This window comes from Neophocaena asiaeorientalis, unplaced genomic scaffold (genome assembly GCF_003031525.2).
Source record: "Neophocaena asiaeorientalis asiaeorientalis breed wild unplaced genomic scaffold, Neophocaena_asiaeorientalis_V1.1 scaffold72, whole genome shotgun sequence".
Classification (NCBI taxonomy): domain Eukaryota; kingdom Metazoa; phylum Chordata; class Mammalia; order Artiodactyla; family Phocoenidae; genus Neophocaena; species Neophocaena asiaeorientalis.
This window is the reverse complement of record NW_020185336.1, coordinates 11,414,107-11,434,078: the sequence shown is the minus strand read 5'-3', so window position 1 is coordinate 11,434,078 and position 19,972 is coordinate 11,414,107. Positions and strand designations below refer to the sequence as shown.

At 36.2% G+C, this 19,972-nt stretch overlaps 1 protein-coding gene across 2 annotated transcripts in view; it reads left to right on the top strand.

Moving 5' to 3' along the window:
* GALNT13 (polypeptide N-acetylgalactosaminyltransferase 13) overlaps positions 1-19,972 on the top strand; it is a 552,783-nt gene that overhangs the window by 213,808 nt on the left and 319,003 nt on the right. For both annotated transcript variants that reach the window (XM_024735936.1, XM_024735937.1), the window contains one exon: positions 444-612. In XM_024735936.1, the coding sequence (XP_024591704.1) occupies positions 444-612 (169 nt within the window). The remainder of the gene's footprint in view (positions 1-443; positions 613-19,972) is intronic.

Here is a 19,972-nt window from a genome sequence, read left to right as displayed (position 1 = left end):
TTTGAAATACCAAAATATTTAAAAGTAAAATATGTAAAAGTAAATTAATCTTGGTAAGTTTTTAAAATTTCTCTTTTATCATTTTGTACAACTTAGTCTGCCCAGAGCTCAACTTCATCCCTCTCTAATAAGTGTATTAAAAAACATGAAAGAGAAGTTTTAAGTTTTGGTGTTTTGTGTTGCTTAATTATTGTCTTAATGATTAGTCAGATCATATGATATGTGATAGACTTGAAGGACAACATGCAGCATTGAGTTAATGAATTAAAATAAGTTGTTTCTTTAGTGCATGGTTTGTAAGTGGCAATAGAGATTTGATGATTTTATGATTAAGCCAGTTTATAAGTGATACCCTTTAGAATCTAATCCAACACATGAGTTTATATTTTCAGTTCATTATCTGTATGTTTGTATGTATGTGTGTACCTGTGTGTGTCTTACAGCTGTTATTTCAAGAAACCAAGAAGGGCCAGGAGAAATGGGAAAGGCTGTGCTGATTCCTAAAGATGACCAGGAGAAAATGAAAGAACTGTTTAAAATCAATCAGTTTAACCTTATGGCCAGCGATTTGATTGCCCTTAACAGAAGTTTGCCGGATGTAAGATTAGAAGGGTGAGTTTACATTTGTTTTATAATCTTATATGTTAGCAATCCCCAAATTTCAGAATATCTCAGAACTTCAATTAACTCAGATTATTTGAAATCTAGAACTCTATGGTTCTGAATACCTTTGCCATAGCAGGAATTAACTGTGCTATGATGAGAGATATGAACTGTCTTTCTCTGGCAGAGCAAAATATGTTACTTGCAAAGACATTGCAGAATACACCAACCTAACAGGTTTTTTCCTTCATGAGATGTCTTTTTGTTTTGCTTTGCTTTATCTTGCTAAAAATAGAGCAAACATGATCTTTGATAAATTATTTTCTGGCCTGTATAAAAAGCCTTATACTTTGCTTTGAAAAACTATACGCTTTGTTATTCCAGCATAAAAATAGCCAACTGCCTGTGTGATTCTTTGACCCTTTAAAATTATTTATTGTGGGCTCTTTAGCAATTTATGATGCTATTTATCGATATAATTAGAAAGCTCAGTTATCAGCCATGGAGGGAAATACTCACTTGGAAATAATAATACTGCATGAAAAATTATGTTGAAGAATTTAACACTTATGTGACTAACTGTAAGCCATGCTCTAGATAGTTGAACATATTTTAAATGGAGGTAATAAAAATCAAAATATTTAGTGGCAGTATAGTCATCCTTGTATATAGTCCTTATAAAGAAAACTCTTGGCACTTAGAAAAGATATGTCCTCAGTTTTTAGAAAATCTCCAAGTTTACAAATATCCTCCAGAACACACTTCTATTTAAAACGAACTTGTTCTTTTAGACATGTAATGGCCTATACATAGTTGATGCCTACAAAGTTTGCTACATATAATGGGTTATATTACATTAGTGCGATGGTGACATTAACATATTTACTAAACATGATTTTTTTTCCTTTCTGAATTACTTCAAATAAGATCAAAATAAATTAATCCAAGCCTTGTTGAGATGCTGGCCTGGGTTGTCAGAAGGTTCATTTGATAGCAAAGTAACTGGTTTTGTATACCCCTGTATGCTTTTGAAATGTCTCTCTCAACAAAACCACAAGTAACTACATATTATGGATATTTTTGGTTCCTAGCAAATAGCTTAAGCATCAAATTTAACATTTTTGCATTCCAGAGGCCTAAATAATTTTACAGGTAGTTCTGTCCTTATTTGTATGTGTGTGTTTGTATATGCGTAGATACATTTGAATTTTTAAAGATATATAGTGAGCATATTCTTCTAAGTAATTTTGAGCATTTTATATGCTGAGTTCATAATGTTATAATGTTGCATTTATTACCTTGTTTTATATACTATGTTGTGATAAAATGGGAAAATGTGATACTTATGTGTTCAGGAAAACCATGCACACACTATTTCAAATTTTTTAAAATCTTCATTTTCAACTATCAGAACATATAACATTAAATTTTATATCAGATCTGGTATAAAATTAAGGTAAGAACTATTTTAATACAGAGCTGTCACAAAAGTAAAAAAGAAGCAACATCATTATTGAGCTTCCATTTAAAATATTTGTGGCCAGTGGTATTACTTGTTTAAGAATTACTGAGTGTATTAAGTACTTGAAGATTTAAGTCTTAAACTATGGAACAATTCAACATTTAAAAAATGTAGGATTCAGGGCTTCCCTGGTGGTGCAGTGGTTGAGAGTCCGCCTGCCGATGCAGGCGACATGGGTTTGTGCCCTGGTCCGGGAAGATCCCACATGCCGCAGAGCGACTGGGCCCATGAGCCATGGCCGCTGAGCCTGTGCATCCGGAGCCTGTGCTCCGCAACGGGAGAGGCCACAACAGTGAGAGGCCCGCGTACCACAAAAAAAAAAAAAAAAAAAAAAAAAAAGTTAAAAAATGTAGGATTCAAATCTCAGTATAAAAACTATAAAAAAAATGCCATACCTACTGTAGATATTATTGCTTGAATTTTGAGATTTTGCAAATAATAGTAGTGAAATCATTTCCTGTTTTATTTTTATGACATCACAGTGTATGCAATTAGAAAAAAAAAAGAAAGAAAGAAATACCATCTACAATTTCTAGACAAATCATAAAGTGTGTGTGAAGTTCACTGAGGACATTTGCAACTCATCTTGAATGACTCAATTGTGTGACTGCCTGGGAACAACTAATGTTGAGAAACACACCATGAATCAGATATCCAAACTTATTTAAAAGATGTAAAAAGCTGTTAATACTCATTTGATGTAGAACACTATATTTTTTCCAATTTTGGTATTACAGTTCAGTTTTTGGATAGTTACATCTCATGAGATGACACATAAAGCTAGCCTCAGTGATGACTGAAATATCAAGATGTAAAAAGGTGGGATTTATAAATAATTAGTTTAAAAAGATCTTATTTTAGTGAAAACTTGAGTTGATATTTATTTAGAAAGGGTCTGAGCTGCCCATACTGTGAACTTATTAAAATATCTCAGCATATTTTATGACTGCATTCAGAAAATTGTCCAAATAGTTTAATGTTGTGTTTGGCTTTAATATCAATCTACAAATATTTGAAGATGTGTTCAGAGTGTTGACCTGAAACAAATAGACTGCCAGATATTTCTCCAGCAAAAATGGGTTTATTTAGGATCAGCAGAGAATTGCAGTTCAGGGTCCGTGACCATGGCAAGGCACATGCAAGTGCCCACACAGCAAGGGAAGGAGAACTCTTTTACAGAGTGAAAAAGGAAGTTCGGAGGGCTGTAGTAAACAAAGAGTCCATGGCATTTCAATGGCTGAGTTCTTGCCAGGAAAGAAGTCTTTCTTTGTCCAGTTGGGCTCTGCTATTCTTGCAGGGTATGAGACTCCCCTTTCTGATGCCCAAGCTCTATTTTTACTTGAGGTTTCTGTTTATTAATTTTTTTACATATCCCTCTTTTGATCATGATCTTTCTCTAAAAGCATCACTGATCAAGAGTCAGGTTTTCAGGTATCAGTGGCTTTTTGTCCCTCAGTGTCAGGAAGGATCTTTCCTGGGTGGTGTCTCATGTCTGAAGGAAAGTGCTCAGATTGGAAACCTATTAAAGTCATATTCAGGTAACAAGGAGGGTTAGGAGGGAGAACTCTCAGGCATTATTATTTAAAGTCTCTATGTTGTCAAGATCATAGAAACTGGAGATCATCTGCTGTGTTCTATCATTATCAAAGGTTTAGCAACAAACTTCCAACAGGCCTGCTCTGGATATCTTGGGAACACTGTCTCATCAGATGTCCTCTCCTCCAATACTGGGAATTTTTTTTACTTTTAGGCCACCAAATTATGTGCAGGTCCAGTCAGTGCTTGGGGCTCTTTTTTAGGTATGTCATGGAAATCCAAGAGTCTATTCCTTGGGGTTTGGTGGCACGAGGGTTGCTTAGCAGTAACCTGATAGTGACCTTTCCAGCAAGGTTGAAGAGAGTACTTCTGGAAGTGTCTTTTTCAATAGAAAAAATCTCAGGTTGCAAGGTATGATGCTTGAGGTCTCCATCTCGCAAGGGTGCACTGTGAACAGATTGCTCTTCGAAAACTCATAGTGGTTTTTAATAGAATGAATTAGGTCTTTGCAGTATTGGAGGGTCTTTCCTTTTAGCAGTTGTGGGTCACAAGAAGCAAGAGCCAAGTGCACTGGTGTTCTATCACTATCTCAAAGGGTGAGAGTTTATGAGTTCAAAAAGGGGTGAATCTGAGATTTAGAAGGACCAACCACAGTGCTTCTGGCCAAGCTATTCGGAGAGCCTCTACAAATGTTGCCAGTTGAGTCTTAATGATGCACTGAGTGTGTTCTTCTAAACCAGAGGATTGAGGCAACAATCCACACCAGTGACAGTGCTGTAAAACCATCCAAACAGCCAAGACTGGGCAAAGCACCTGGCCAATAAAATGGGTTACTCGAACACTATGAAACTCAAGAAGACTTCTTCCGGGAAGGAATAATCTTTCCCAGCTTTAGCCACAGAATAGGCAGTAAATGGTCTGCAAGGGAAGGTTTCAGTCCACGGTGAAGACATATAGACTGTGACTGAAACATATTTATATCCATTAGACAGAGGAAGTTGTATGAAATCCAGTTGCTAGACCTCAAATGGTCCATTTGGCAGTTTAAGATGTCTGGGAGCAGTAGGAACAGACTTCCCTGGGCCGTACTTTGGACAAGTGGGACAAGTGAGGTAGGCACTTTTTGTGGCCCTGTTAATGTTTCCCCACCAATAGTGATTCATGAAGGTTATCATTTTTGTCAGTAGACCGATGGTTTAATGCACGTACAGTAGTGAGGAGTGAGCATTTTAGAGTCTCGGGTAGGCCTGCATCGTTATTTGGTTCAAACCAGAGCTTTCTCTTTTTATCAAACCAACAATAATTGAATTTCCAATCTTGTTTTTCCTTTTCTGAGGCCAATTGTTGCACCTCTCTAGCCAGTTTTTCTAAATTATCATTTGGATAATTTGGAAATACCTTTTGGACCACGACAGAGGTTTGGATGCTGTTGGTCCCTTTAAGGACAGCATTCCTTGCAGAAATATCAGCAAGGTGATTTCCCTTAGCATCCAGAGATTTCAAGTTTAGAATATCCCGGAATCTTAATAATAGCTAAAATGGCAGGTAACATTATCATGCACACTAATTCCTGAACATAAGGGCCATTTTCAATGTTATTTCCACTGGAAATAAGGATGTTGTGGGAATGTTGCTTCCGCAACATTCCAAAATCATGAGCTACTTCAAAAGCCTATCTGCTGTCAGTACAAACAGTTTTGTCCCTGGCTGAAGTTCAGGCCCATGTAAGAGTGTGTAATTCAGCCTGTGGAGCTGAAGTAGCCACAGATAAAGACGCTGCCTCAACAACATCAAAACAAATTATGACAGCATACTCAGAGCACTATTTGCCGTTGTCACCTTTAAAATAAGAACCATTGGTGAACCTTCAGAAGGCAACATTACCTAATGCAATTTCTGATGTATCATTATGAGGAGTCAGGAGGTGGTCCATCAGTGTTAAGCAGTCATGAGGAACTTTGTGGGTGATGGAGGGGAGAAGAGTAGCCAGGTTAAGGTTATTATAAAAGAAAAGAGTTATGTGAGGGGCAGTTAACAAAAGGACTTCATAGGGGGTAAGATGGCTGGCAGAGAAGTATTGAATGTGGTGAGAATTCAGGAGGGCTTCTAATGCATCGGGTACAAAAATAGTTAAAGGGAATTCCACAACAATTTTCTTGGTGGCTTTAACCAAAAAGGCAGTGGTTGATATGGCACTAAGGCAAGATGTGTTTCCCGGTGTCACAGGGTCTCGTTGCTGGCTATCATACCTATGAGTCGATGGTGGTCGCCATATTTTTGGGTGAGTACCCCAAGGGCATTCCTTTCCTTTTCATATACAAAAAGGAAAAAGGAATCTGATAATTGGGATGCCAAAGGACAGGTTCCTTCATCAAACTCTCCTTTAGGGCCTTGAAAGCTGTGTCTTCCAGTTCTTTCCATAAAACTGGATAAAATTGGGTTAGGGTTGTTATTGTTGAGTAAAACATGCAGAGGTTTGGTCATAAGAGAGAAATTTCAAATCCAATTTTGGCAAGAATCAAGTAGCCCAAGGAAACCTCACAGTTAGTGCTTACTTTTGGTTTTGGGGAAACTTAGGATACCATGAAGTCTCTGTGGATCTAGGCAGAGCCCTGTTTTTGATAGCATATGCCCTAAAGATCAAACCTGGGGGACTTCCCTCGTGGCACAGTGGTTAAGAATCTGCCTGCCAATGCAGGGGACATGGGTTCAAGCCCTGGTCTGGGAAGATCCCACATGCCATGGAGCAACTAAGCCCATGCACCACAACTACTGAGCCTGCTCTCTAGAGCCCACGAGCTGCTACTACTGAGTCTGCATGCCACAACTACTGAAGCTCGTGCACCTAGATCCTGTGCTCTGCAGCAAGGGAAGCCACCACAGTGAGAAGCCCATGCACTCCAACGAAGAGTAGCCCCCACTTGCCGCAACTAAAGAAAGCTGGTGTGCAGCAACGAAGACCCAATGCAGCCAAAAATTTTAAAAAAGAAAATATCAAACCGGGGTTTGGCCAAACTGCAATTTTCCTTTGGTGACCTTATGTCCCTTTAAGGCTAAAGGCTTTAACAAGGGGATGCTGTCTTCCTGTGAGGGGACTTGAGAAGGAGAGTAAAGAAACAAATCATCCAGATATTGCAACAGAGTAGAACCTCTAGGGAACTTGATGTCATCCGGATTCGCCTTCAGGATTTGCAAGAAATAAGAAGGACTCTCAGTAAAACCTAAGGCATTACTGCCCAGGTGAATTGTTTTTTCTTCCCAAGTGCATGTAATTGCATAACTCAATTACATTAAAGAATTTACTTCCAGTGGGAATGGATGTTAGTAAGGTATGAGGGTTAGGAACAATAGGGTGTCCAGGGATAACAATGTTGTTTATTGCTCTGAGGTCCTGGACAAACCTCTACCCTCAGCCCTTAGGTTTCTCACCAGTAAAATGGCAGTGTTACAAGGGCTAGTACAAGGGATAATGAGTCCTTGAGCCACATAATCTTCTGTTACGGACTATATGCCTTGAAGGGCTTCTTTACGTATAGGATATTGATTAATTCTGGGAAGAGGTTTTGAGGTATCTAATTGAATTTTGACTGGAGGTGCGCTGTGAATTTTGTCACATCAGTTGGAGATTTTGCCCATATGGAAAGCGGTAGTTGATTCAGTAGGGACAAGTGACCAGTGTTTTCAGAATCTGCTTTAGTACCATCAGAGTAGGAACAAATAAAAGATGTCAAAGGGCTATTTAATTCACCTGGGGGTTACTTTGATGACTACTGTCAATTTCTAGAATTATTTCCCCTCTGGGAGAAATAAATTCTGGTGTGATGCTTCTCTAAGCCTCAGCTTAATAAGTGAATGGGGGCAGAGGAACTAAGGATAAAAGAGTGGTCATCTCTCAAAGGGCCTAAACAAAAGGGCATAGGTTCAGAGACAAGAACCTCTTGAGGTTCATTAGAAATCCCCATTATTTAAACTATTTTAGTACTCCGAGGGAGGGATTGCTTTATAGTAGTGGGGTTGAGCACTAGGCATGTGGCTGTGGTGTCATTTAGGATGGGAAGAGATTCATCCCTAATCTGAAGAAATGTTTCTCCAAGTCAGTTAGGAGGGAGAACTGGGAAGAACCCCTGTAGATCCCCAGAACCCTGTCATTGAGAATAAGGACATTAGGAAGGCTGGTTAGAGGGCTGAAGGTGCCTGAAGTGCTTACATTTGTAATAGTCTCTTTTCCAATGTCCTGGCTCTTTGCATTAATAGCAGAAACTAGAGGGTTTTGGTCTTGTGTAGGAGCTTCCATTTGCTGGACTTGAAGATGAAAAATTTGGTGGCCTTCTCTGGAGGTGACTCATCTAGAGTAAGAGAGCTACTTTCCAGATTAAGTAACTGTGGAGTGGACATAGTTTCCCATTCCATCTGGGTCCTTTTTATTAGGAGGAAGAGGTCCCAGTTCAGCCCATTAATAAACTAGAGTTAAGAGCTACTTGGATGGAATCAACATCTGAAGGAAGACCAGAATTTTCTTTAAAAACAATCTGAATTCAATAATAAAAAACCATGAACAGGTTCAACATATTTTTATGTGCAAGCCTGAATTCTTTTCTCATCAACAGGCTTTGGAAAAACTCTAGGAATTGCTCAATGACGTCATCTAGCAATTGCCTGAGACTGATCATGTGATAAGTTAGTGGGCTGTTCTCCTGGTTATAATTCTAGTGACCTTGCAGAACTTTCCCAATTAGTGGTTTTCATCCAATACTAGACCTGACCTTAATTTGACAAGGATATGATCTAGCTGTTATAAGTCAGAGAAACCAGGGTGATAAGTTTGAATGACTATAATAAATTTCTCCACCATCCGAGAGAATCTTTGGTTACTTTGGGAAGATCTTTGACTATGGCTCCTAGTTCATCTTTAGTCAAGGGAAGATAAGAACCTAAGGGCCTCTGGAAACTAAGAAAGCTTAATTTTAAAGGTACATGTTCTGACAACTTTAAGAGGAAAAGGGAGTGGGGAGAGTTTCAGAGATAAGGGAAAGATTGGCCAGAAAATTAAGTATGGGGGAATTGAGGGTATATTGGAGGCAGCGTAGAATGGATGGAGGAAGATGACACCAAAGGTGGAGTCTGGACTGAGGAGAAGAGCAATAGAGACAAGATGGGACTAGAAGCAGAGCCTAAGACAAAGAAGCCAAGGAAGGAGAGCCTGGGGCTTTGGGAGCCATTGTTTCTCTCTTTAATCATTTGTTTGCCTTAGTTAATCTTAAAATCATATTTTGCAGAGAGGCAACTTCAGATACCTGATAACATTGGGAAGCCTCAAAATACCAATTGAAATAAGTGTTCCAGTCAGTTTTGGAAATTTTTGAAGCAGTTCAGGTTTAAGGAAATTAAGTTTAGGGATTTCAGAAGTTCCCCATCATGGCCATTGAGACTCTAAATTGCCTTTGGTCAAGTCAGTCCATTTATTTAGAAATTGTGCATGGGGAAGGACCTTGGTTTTAAAAATAAAATTAGCCAGAGTCCCTGTAGGGAAGGCACCCTCAAAAAAAGCTAGATAACTGGGATCCCATTTCCTAGAGGTTTTTCCTTTAGAGCAAAGAAAATTTTCAAACAGTTTAAACAGTTTGTAGAACAAATGGCTTAATTTAAAAGCTTGCAAGCCAGTCCTAGCCAGTCCTTAGAAAACATTGGTCCTGGAGGAGCCGGGCTGAAGGCTTTTTTTGTTTTTTAGGCAGTCTTCAGAGGACAGCCCTTCTAAAGGAAGAGGCCAAAAGTTGAAAAACCAGAACAGTTTCATCTGAAGTGGCCCCTTCCTGAAAGAATTGAGCCAAAGGCATTTTTAGACAGGTTCAGTTGAAACAGTCTGATCTCAAGATCACACCAAAGTGCCAAAGGAGTAGTTACACACAGAACAAAACCTTAAGCAGAAAGACAAAGCCTTTAAATAGATCCTGAATAAAGCCTGCAGGGCTTCAAACACAAGAGGATGTGAGCTTGAATCCAGGAAAAACTTCAAATTCCAGTGCTGGTGAGAAATGCAGTGAGAAACAATGGGCTCAACTGTGGGTACCACCCCTGTTTGTTCCCCAGCCCTGGAGCCATAGAGAGTCTCCTCTGGTCCCTGAAAGAGCCACCAAAATTTTGACCTGAAGCAAATAGACTGCCATCTCCAACAAAGATGCACTTATTCAGATCAGCAGAGAATTGCAATTCAGGGTCTACAAACATGGCAAACCACAGGCAAGTCCCTGCATAGCAAGGAAAGGGAGACACTATTATAGAGAGGAAAAGGAAGTTGGGAGGGTGGGGAAAAAAAATCCATGGCTTTTCATTGGCTGAGTTGTTGCTGGGAAAGAAGGGGAGTCTCTCTTCTTCCTGTTGGTCTCCACTGTCAATGCGGGGCATGAGAGCTCCTCCTTCTGATATCCTGATCCTGTTTAATTGAGGTTTGTCTTTATTAATTGTTTTACAAGAGGAATAAATCTAAGTAAATATCCCATGTTTTCAAAGAGAAGAAACTAAATAAAAAATGTTTTTCCATGGAGGCAATTGTGATGAAACATCAGGACAAATTGGAGTTAAGTTCTAGAATGTCCATCCCTAGGGGTGTTTAAATTTTTATATTAATTTGCTTCTTAATATATTTATTAAATTTTATATTACACTTATATATTATCTTTAATTATTTGAGGGACATAAAATGATATTATCACAAATAATCATGGTACTTGGATATTTTAAGTACAGTCAAGGCTGAAGCACTTACCAAATTTCTTACTTTTTTGAAGGCCCTCAGTTTCTGGGATTCTTGTGGTTATATCTATATAAATATAAATAAAATTCCTGACAGATATAACCAATCCTCTCTCCCCTTTGCCCATCCTCCATAAATTAAAAAAAAAAATAGTACGATGTCATAAAATTCTACTCAGAACATTGCGAAAAATGACTAGCAACTTGTGTCGATGGATCAGCATTAGGGATTAGGTAGCATGTTTCTCATCTATTATGGGTCTAATATTTTGTAAACTGATATAGTTTGAATTTAAGAAACTGGGCCTAAATATTTCTGTTTAAAAAAGCAAGTAAATAAGTGTCATTTTGTTTGGTTTTCAATGTAAGAGTTTTCAAGTAATATTTAAATAAGAGAGAGAGAATATATTACCAAACTAAAGAAACCCATTAAGTGATATTAAACACATTATTTTAGCACCTAATATGCTGGTATGTGCCAAATACTGTTCTGTGTGCTGGGGATATAGCAGTAAATAAAACTAGTATTAAGTCTCTGCTTCATGGAATTTAGAACAAATAAAAGAATGAAGAATGGTAAGTGATAGAGAATAGAGCAGTAAGGGGAAGCCTCTTTAAGAAACTCTCATTTGAATAACCTGAGTAGACCTTAAGCAACAAATTTGTTATAATTTCCTTTTACTGATACACAGAGCTGTTACATATTTACTGGGATCCTGAAACAGACAATGCTAGAAATATAGCAGACCTATGCATATATAAAACTCTGTAAAGACACAAAAGCAGTGGAACAAATGTTAAGCAAATGCATAGATGTATGTTTGTTTGTGCATGTGTGTGTATTTGTATCATTTTTTGAAAAGAGTGTTTGAGCTATATTTCCATGAAATCCAGCAAAAATCACAATTTGGTTTGCAAAAGCTGTCTGTAGCCAATGTTATTCCATGCCTCGGCTTTTCTGAAGCAGAGAAAACAATGTGACAATGATTATAATCAATGACATACATGACTCTATTCCATTATATGCAAAACAAATAGGTGGAACAAAAAGCCTACAGTGGAGAAATTTTTTAAATAATTAGGGGGAAAATCTCTAGGTGTGGAGCCAAAACACATAGGTTTAAGATCTGGCTCTGTGGCTTCCTACTGAATCTTGGGTAAGCCATTAATTTTCTAAGCCCCAGTTTGCTTTACTGATGAAACCAAGTAATCAGTTAGTTAACCAACCAATCCCTGTCATTTACCTAATATAGGTTTAGCCTTGAGAACAAGAAAATGGATATAATAGCCCCTGACTGTGAAGAGTAAAAAGAATATATTTACATAAACAACAAATTATAGTATCGTATGAACACACCAAAAATGATGAAGGATAGAATTGTGCTGAGTTCCTAGTGAAATTTTTAGATTCATTATCATTATTATTCTGTGGAATTCTTTTATGTCCTAGCCTTCTTTTTTTGGACTAAGCAAGGAAACTTTTTAAGCAATTGGCTTCTCCCTTTACTCTGCCATTCTTTTTGAATAAGAAATTAACAGTAATTATTGAGTGAATATTTATAAAATAGCTGTGGCCAATTAAAACAAAATGTTAAGGTTTTTTAGCATTTACTTGTATTCAGACGTTTAATAGCACTTCAAATTCTGGTATTGAGTTGTTTGAAGGTTATAATGCAGCTGGCATTTAAATATATTTCATCAGGGAAAAAAATGAGGAAATTGGAAATTTATTTCAGCTATTTATATCCTAGACAAATAACTGCTTCTTACTTATGCACACTTGCAAGCTGATAAAGAGAAAAAGACTCTAGCGGTCTTGCGATATTAGTGGAAAGGAGCTGTAGCATACAAATTCTGAATAAGATGCTCTCAAAGGACAAAGACCTTATTTACTACGTCAGAAATAAGCCATAGTATATATTTTTTCTGTGCTCAATCTCATAAGTATACCTTTATATGGATTGTCTTTCCTATGAATTAAAATACCATAAATGTAGCATTGATTGCACAAGGAGATATAGAAAATGAGACTATTAATTGGATTTCTGAACTCTGTTCCACATCTTTTCTTTATAATTTGAGAATTACTACAACTTTCATATGCTGGCAAAAATTTTGCCTCTGAAGATAATAATAATTTCTATAATACTTTGATTTATGTAATGTGCTCATGTGTAAAATTAATTTCACTTCCCCAATTAGAAGTGGTATGTAAGAATCTCTGTCTCTGTGTGTTTGTGTATGCACATAAATATATACATTTATATATATTTATTTGAAGAAGATAGAGATGATAGGTATTATTATTATTATGTTTGAAATAATAATACTGTTTCACTGTAACTTTCCTTTCAAATAAGAAAGTTGATTACAACGTGTCTAGGTATGTTTTCAGGGATACATTTGTGTACCACTGTAGGCAGAAAGCATGCTGCATAACTCCATTTACACCTGAACTACCTCTCAACAATCTATTTAATTTTCTAACAACTATTACTTTGACTTTTTAAAAATTATAATAAGCTATACAAAACAAAATTTACCATCTTAACTATTTTTAAATATATAGTTCAGTAGTGTTAATTATGAAAGGGATCAGAATATGCCATCTTTAAATATACCACTTTGGCATGAAGATTATTTTGACTAAAGGCAATTTAGAAAAAACAGGCACAGGAAAAGCTGTCCTCCCACCCTCGTCGGCCTAAAAGCAAGGCAAGTTTCCCTTGTGAAGATGCCCCTGTCTCTTGAACAAGAAAAGGAACAATAACCTTTATCACTGGTGATGGACATGGCACTGAGATGACTCTGCATAAACTCAACCTTACTAAATAACCCTTATCTTCTGTTAGTTTCCGCCATATATTTGCCTTCCCACATTTTACCACCCCTAAATCCCAAATACCTTTTCCTTTGTCTTTTCCATGATTCATCACCATTTGTTAAAATGACATCTAAGACTCCCAACCCCAGCCGACTTTAACCACTTCTTTTCGGTCTTCCTCTATTTTCTAAAAGACCTCCATATACATAAAAACCAAAACATTAACATCAAAATAAAATTTATATGCATTTTCTCCTGTTACTCTTTCTTTTGTCAGTTTAATTGGCTGGCCCCTGGTACTAACCCAAGGTGAATAACCCAAAGTGTTTTCACTACCCTACAAGTATATGCACACTGTTGTGGGACCAGTCTCCAGAACTCTTTATCTTGCAGAACTGAAACTGTATACCTATTAAACAACAACTCCATATTCTCCACTATCCCCACACCCTGGCAACCACCATTTTAATCTCTGTCTGTATGAATTTGGATATTCTTGGTAACTCATATAATTGGAATCATACAGCATTTGTCTTTTTATGAATAACTTATTTCACTTAGCATAACGTCCTCAAGGTTCATCCACGTTGCAGCATGTGTCAGAAATTCCTAACTTTTTAAGGTGAATAATATTCCGTTATATGTATATACCACTTTTGTTTATCCATTAATCTGTCAGTGGACACTTGGTTTCCTTCCACCTTTTGCCTACTGTGAATATCCTACTATGAACATAGCTGTATAAATATCTCTTTAAGATCCTATTTTCCGTTCTTTCGAGAAATGGAATTGCTGGATCATATGCTAATTCTATGTTCTGAGGAAGCACCATACTGTTTCCTGTAGCAGCTGTACCATTTTATTTTATTTTATTTTTTGACATGAAATAAGTCTATGACTTATTTTTTTTTAAGTTTTTTATTTGATGTGGACCATTTTTCAAGTCTTTATTGAATTTGTTACAATATTCCTTCTGTTTTCTTTAATGTTTTGGGTTTTTGGCCGCAAGGCATGTGGGATCTTAGTTCCCCCACCAGGGATCAAACCTGTACCCCCCCCCCATTGGAAGGAGAAGTCTTAACCACTGGACCACCAGGGAAGTCCCTATGGCTTATTTTTAAATGAGAAAAACAAATTACAGGGCAGTTAAAAAACAACTGAGAAAAGTAAAATTATTGATCACTTTTAGCTTAGAAACAAGGCCTTGCCTCATCACCACTGTAATACTTGTTAAATGACCACCTCCAGCTGAACCTATATACTGACATTTTTTGTTACAATGAAACAAACATTTCATTATAGATATGTGGAAAAAGTTCTCCAGAAGTAGCTGAAATAGCTTGGTTGTGAGAGCCTTAGACTGAAGATCTAAAGGCCCCTGGTTTGATCCTGGGTTTTGGCAATGGTTTTATTATTTTTATTTATTTATTTTTTATTGAAACATAGTCGAGTTACAATATCATATTAGTTTCAGTTGTACAGCATAGTGATTCAGTATTTTTACAGATTATACACCATTGAAAGTTATTACAAGATAATGGCTATAATTCCCTGTGCCTTGTTTCTTTCCCTGTGCCTTGTTTCTTATCTATTTTATACATAGTAGTTTGTATCTCTTTATCTCATACCCCTAATGTGCCCCTCTTTCCTCTCCCCACTAGTAACAACTAGTTTGTTTCTATATCTGTGAGTCTATTTCTATTTTGCTATATATGTTTATTTCTATCATTTTTTAGATTCCCCATATAGGTGATATCATACAGTATTTATCTTTCTCTGACTTATTTCACTAAGTGTAATATTCTCTAGGTCCATTCGTATTGCTGCAAATGGCAGAATTTCATTCTTTTTTATATCGGGTTTTTTATATTTATATTGTTTCTGTATTATGGCTATTGTAAATAGTATTGGTATGAACATTGGGGTGCATGTATCTTTTCAAATTTGTGTTTTTACTTTTTCCAGCTATATGTCCAGGAGTGGAATTATGGTAGCTCTAGTTTTAATTTTCTGAGGAACCGCCATACTGTTTTTGATAGTGACTGCACCAATTAACATTCCCACCAACCATGTTCAAGGTTTTCCTTTTCCCCACACCCTTTCCAACGTTTGTTATTTGTCAATTTTTTGATGATAGTCATTCTGACAAATGTGAGGCGATACCTCATTGTTGTTTTGATTAGCGTTTCACTAATGATTAGTGATGTTGAGCATCTTTTCATGTGCCTGTCAGCCTTCTGCATGTCTTCTATGGAAGAACGTCTATTCGAGTTTTCTGACCGTTTTTGATTGGATTGTTTGGGTTTTTTTATATTAAGTTGTATGAGCTGTTTATATATTTTGGATATTAACATTACAAATATTTTCTCCCATTCAGTGGGTTGTCTTTTCATTTTGTCAACAGTTTCCTTTGCTGTGCAAAAGCTTTTAAGTTTAATTAGGTCCCATTTGTTTATTTTTGTTTTATCTCCTTTGCTTAGGAGACAGAATACTACAATTTATGCCTAAGAGTGCTCTGTTAATATTCTCTTCTAGGAGTTTCATGGTTTCAGGTCTTACATTTAGGTCTTTAATCCATTTTTAGTTTATTTTTGTATATGGTGTTTGGAAATCTTCTAATCTCACTGTTTTATATGTGGCTGTCCAGTTTTCCCAGCCAGAAAAGACAGAAGAGACTGTCTTTTCTTCATTGTATATTCTAGCCTCCTTTGCCATAGATTAATTGCCAAAAGGTGTGTGCGTTTATTTCTGGGATCTCTGTTCTGTTCCATTGATCTATGTGTCTGTTTCTATGCCAGTACTATGCTGTTTTGAATCCTGTAGCTTTGTAGTATAGATTGAAGTGAAGGAGTGTGATACCTCCAGCTTTGTTCCTTTTTCTCAAGATTGCTTTGGCAATTCAGAGTCTTTTTTGGTTCCATATGAATTTTAGGATTATTTGTTCTAATTCTGTGAAAAATTTCATGGATGTTTTGATAGGGATTTCTGTAGATTACTTTGTGTACTGTGGCCATTTTAATAGTAGTAATTCTTCTAATCCAAGAGCATGGGACATCCTTTTATTTCTTTGTATCATCTTCAATTTCCTTCATCAATATTTTATAGTTTTCAGAGTATAGGTCTTTCACCTCCTTGGTTAAGTTTATTCCTAGGTATTTTATTATTTTTGATGTGATTTTAAATGGGATTGTTTTTTTACTTTCTCTTTCTAATAGTTTATTATTGGTGTATAGAAAAGCAACAGATTTCTGTATATTAATCTTGTATCCTACAACTTTGCTGAATTCATTTATTCTAATAGTCCTCAGATGGAGACTTTAGGGTTTTCTATGTAAAATATCATGTCTTCTGCAAATAATGACAGTTTTAGTTCTTCCCTTCTAATTTGTATGCCTTTTATTTCTTTTTCTTGTCTGATTGCTGTGGCTAGGACTTTCAATACTATGTTAAACAGAAGTGGCAAGAGTGGGCATCCTTGTCTTGTTCCTGAATTTAGAGGGAAGGCTTTCAGCTTTTCATCACTGAGTATGAGATTAGCTAAGGTTTGTTATAAATGGCCTTTATTACATTGAGATATGGTCCCTTGAAATCCTTTTTGATGAGTGTTTTTATCATAAATGGATGTTGAATTTTTTCAAAAGCTTTTTGTGTATATGTTGAGATGATCATGTGATTTTTATCCTACCTTTTGTTAATAAGGTGTATCACATTCATTGATTTGCAAATATAGAACCATCCTTGAGTTCCAGGAATAAATCCAACTTGATCATGGTGTACAATCCTTTTACTATATTGTTGAATTTGGTTTGCTGATACTTTGTTGAGGATTCTTGTGTCTATATTCATAAAAGATATGGGCCTGTAACTTTATTTTTCTGTACTGTCTTTGATTGTGGTATCAGGGTAATGGTAGCCTTGTAAGATGAATTTCGGAGTGTCTCATTCTCTTTGGGTTTTTGGAATAGTTTGAGAAGGGTAGGTATCAATTCTTCATTGTATGTTTGGTAGAATTCCCCTAGCCATTCTATACTAGGCATTTGTTTACTGGGAGAAATTTTTATTACAAATTCAATTTCACTACTAGTGATCGGTCTGTTCGAATTGTCTGTTTCTTCTTGATTCAGTCTTGGCAGGTTGTGTGTTTCTAGAAGTTTGTCCATTTCTTCTTGCTTGTCCAGTTTGTTGGCCTATAACTATTCTTATTCTCCTATTTTTTGGTATCTCTATGATATCAGTTGTTATTTCTCCTCTTTCATCTTTTTTTTTTATTTTTATTTTTTGGGTATTTTCTCTTTTCTTCTTGGTGAACCAGGCTAAAGGTTTATTGATTTTGTTTCTCTTTTCAAAAAACCAGCTCTGAGTTTCATTGATCTTTTCTACTGTTGTTTTTTAATCTCTATTTTATTTATTTCCTCCCTGATATTTATAATTTCCTTCCTTTTTCTGACTTTGGACTTTGCTTTTCTTTTGCTAATTCCTTTAAGGTTAGGTTGTTTGTTTGAGTTTTTTTTTTTTTTAATTGAGGAAAGCCTGTATAGCTATAAACTTCCCTCTTAGAAACTTTTTTCTGCATCCCATAGATTTTGGATTGTTGTGTTTCCATTTTCATATATCTTAATTTCTTATTTCCTCTTTGATTTCTTCATTAACCATTGTTATTTTTAGTAGCATGTTGTTAATGTTGTTGTTTAGTGTTTGTTCTTTACCATTTTTCTTTCTGTAATTGATTTCTAGTTTCATACCATTGTAGTTAGAAAAAAAATGCTTGATATAATTTCTGTTCTCTTAAATTTGTTGGAACTTGTTTTGTGGCTAGCATGTGACCTATCCTGGGGAATGTTCCATGTGCACTTTAAAAGAATGTATATTCTGTTGTTTTTGAATGTAATTTTGTAGCTATCTATTAAGTCCAACTTGTTTATTGTGCCATTTAAAATCACTGTTGCCTTATTGATTTTCTGTCTGGATGATCTGTCCACTTATGTAAGTGGGCTGTTAAAAGTCCCCTACTATTATTATAATGTTGTCAATTTCTCCTTTTATGTCTGTTAGTATTTGCTTTATATATTTAGGTGCTTCTGTATTGGGTGCAGATATGTTAACAAATGTAATATCCTCTTCTTGTATTGATTCCTGCATCATTATATAATGCCCTTCTCTGTCTTTTGTTATAACCTTTGTTGTAATGTCTATTTTGTCTGAAATGAGTATTGCTAACCTCACTTTCTTGCTGTTTCCATTTGCATGAAATATCTTTTTCCATCCTCTCCCTTTCAGTCTGTGTGTCTTTAGCTCTGAAGTGAGTCTTTTGTAGGTAGCATACATAAGGATTTTATTTTTTTACCCAGTCAACCACCCTGTGTCATTTGATTGGAGCATTTAGTCCATTGACATCTAAAGTACTGGGTTGGCCAAAAGGTTTGTTTGTTTTTTTCCATAAGACATCTCTAGTAGTACTTAGTTCTCTTTAACTTCATTCAAGACAATTTTGTTAGCTTGTGTGTGACAGCTGTCATATCAGTGTGCACCTAAAAAAAGACATCAAAATTGGTGAATTTTTGTGTAGCCATTTTAATATCAAAGATGAAAGATAAAAAGCAACATTTTTGGCATATTATGCTTTATTATTTACAGAAAGGTAAAAATGCAACTGAAATACACAAAAAGATTTGCACAGTGTATGGAGAAGGTGCTGTGACTGATCGAACATGTCAAGAGTGGTTTGCAAAGTTTTGTGCTGGAGATTTCTCGCTGGACAATGCTCCATGGTCAGGTAGACCAGTTGAAGTTGATAGCAATCAAATAGAGACATTAATTGAGAACAATCAACATTATACCACGTGGCAGATAGCCGACATACTCAAAATATCCAAATCAAGCATTGAAAATCATTTGCACCAGCTTGGTTATTTTAATCTCCTGATGTTTGGATTCCACATAAGTGAAAAAAACCTTCTAGACCATATATCCCCGCATGCAATTCTCTACTTAAACGTAATGAAAACATCTGTTTTTAAAACAAATTGTGATGGGCAATGAAAAGTGGATACTGTACAATAATGTGGAACAGAAGAGATAATGGGGCAGGAAAAATATACCACCACCAACCACACCAAAGTCCAGTCTTCACCCAAAGAAGGTGATGTTGTGTATATGGTGGATTGGAAGGGAGTCCTCTATTATGAGGTCCTTCTGGAAAAGCAAACAATTAATTCCGACAAGTACTGCTCCCAGTTAGACCAAGTGAAAGCAGCACTTGATGAAAAGCATCCAGAATTAGTCAACAGAAAATGCATAATCTTCCATCAAGATAACGCAAAACTGCATGTTTCTTTGATGACTAGGCAAAATCTGTTATAGCTTGGCTGGGAAGTTCTGATTCATCCGCCGTATTCACCAGACATTACACCTTCAGATTTCCATTTATTTAGGTCCTTACAAAATTCTCTTAATAGAAAAAATTTCAATTCCATGGAAGATTGTAAAAGGCACCTGGAACAGTTCTTTGCTCAAAGATAAAAAGTTTTGGGAAGATGGAATTATGAAGTTGCCTGAAAAATGGCAGAAGGTAGTGGAACAAAAGGGTAAATACATTGTTCAATAAAGTTCTTGGTGAAGATGAAAAATATGTCTTTTATTTTTACTTAAAAACTGAAGGCACTTTTTGGCCAACCCAATAATTATTGACAGGTATGTAATTATTGCTGTTTTCCAGTTGTTTATGTAGTTCTTCTCTG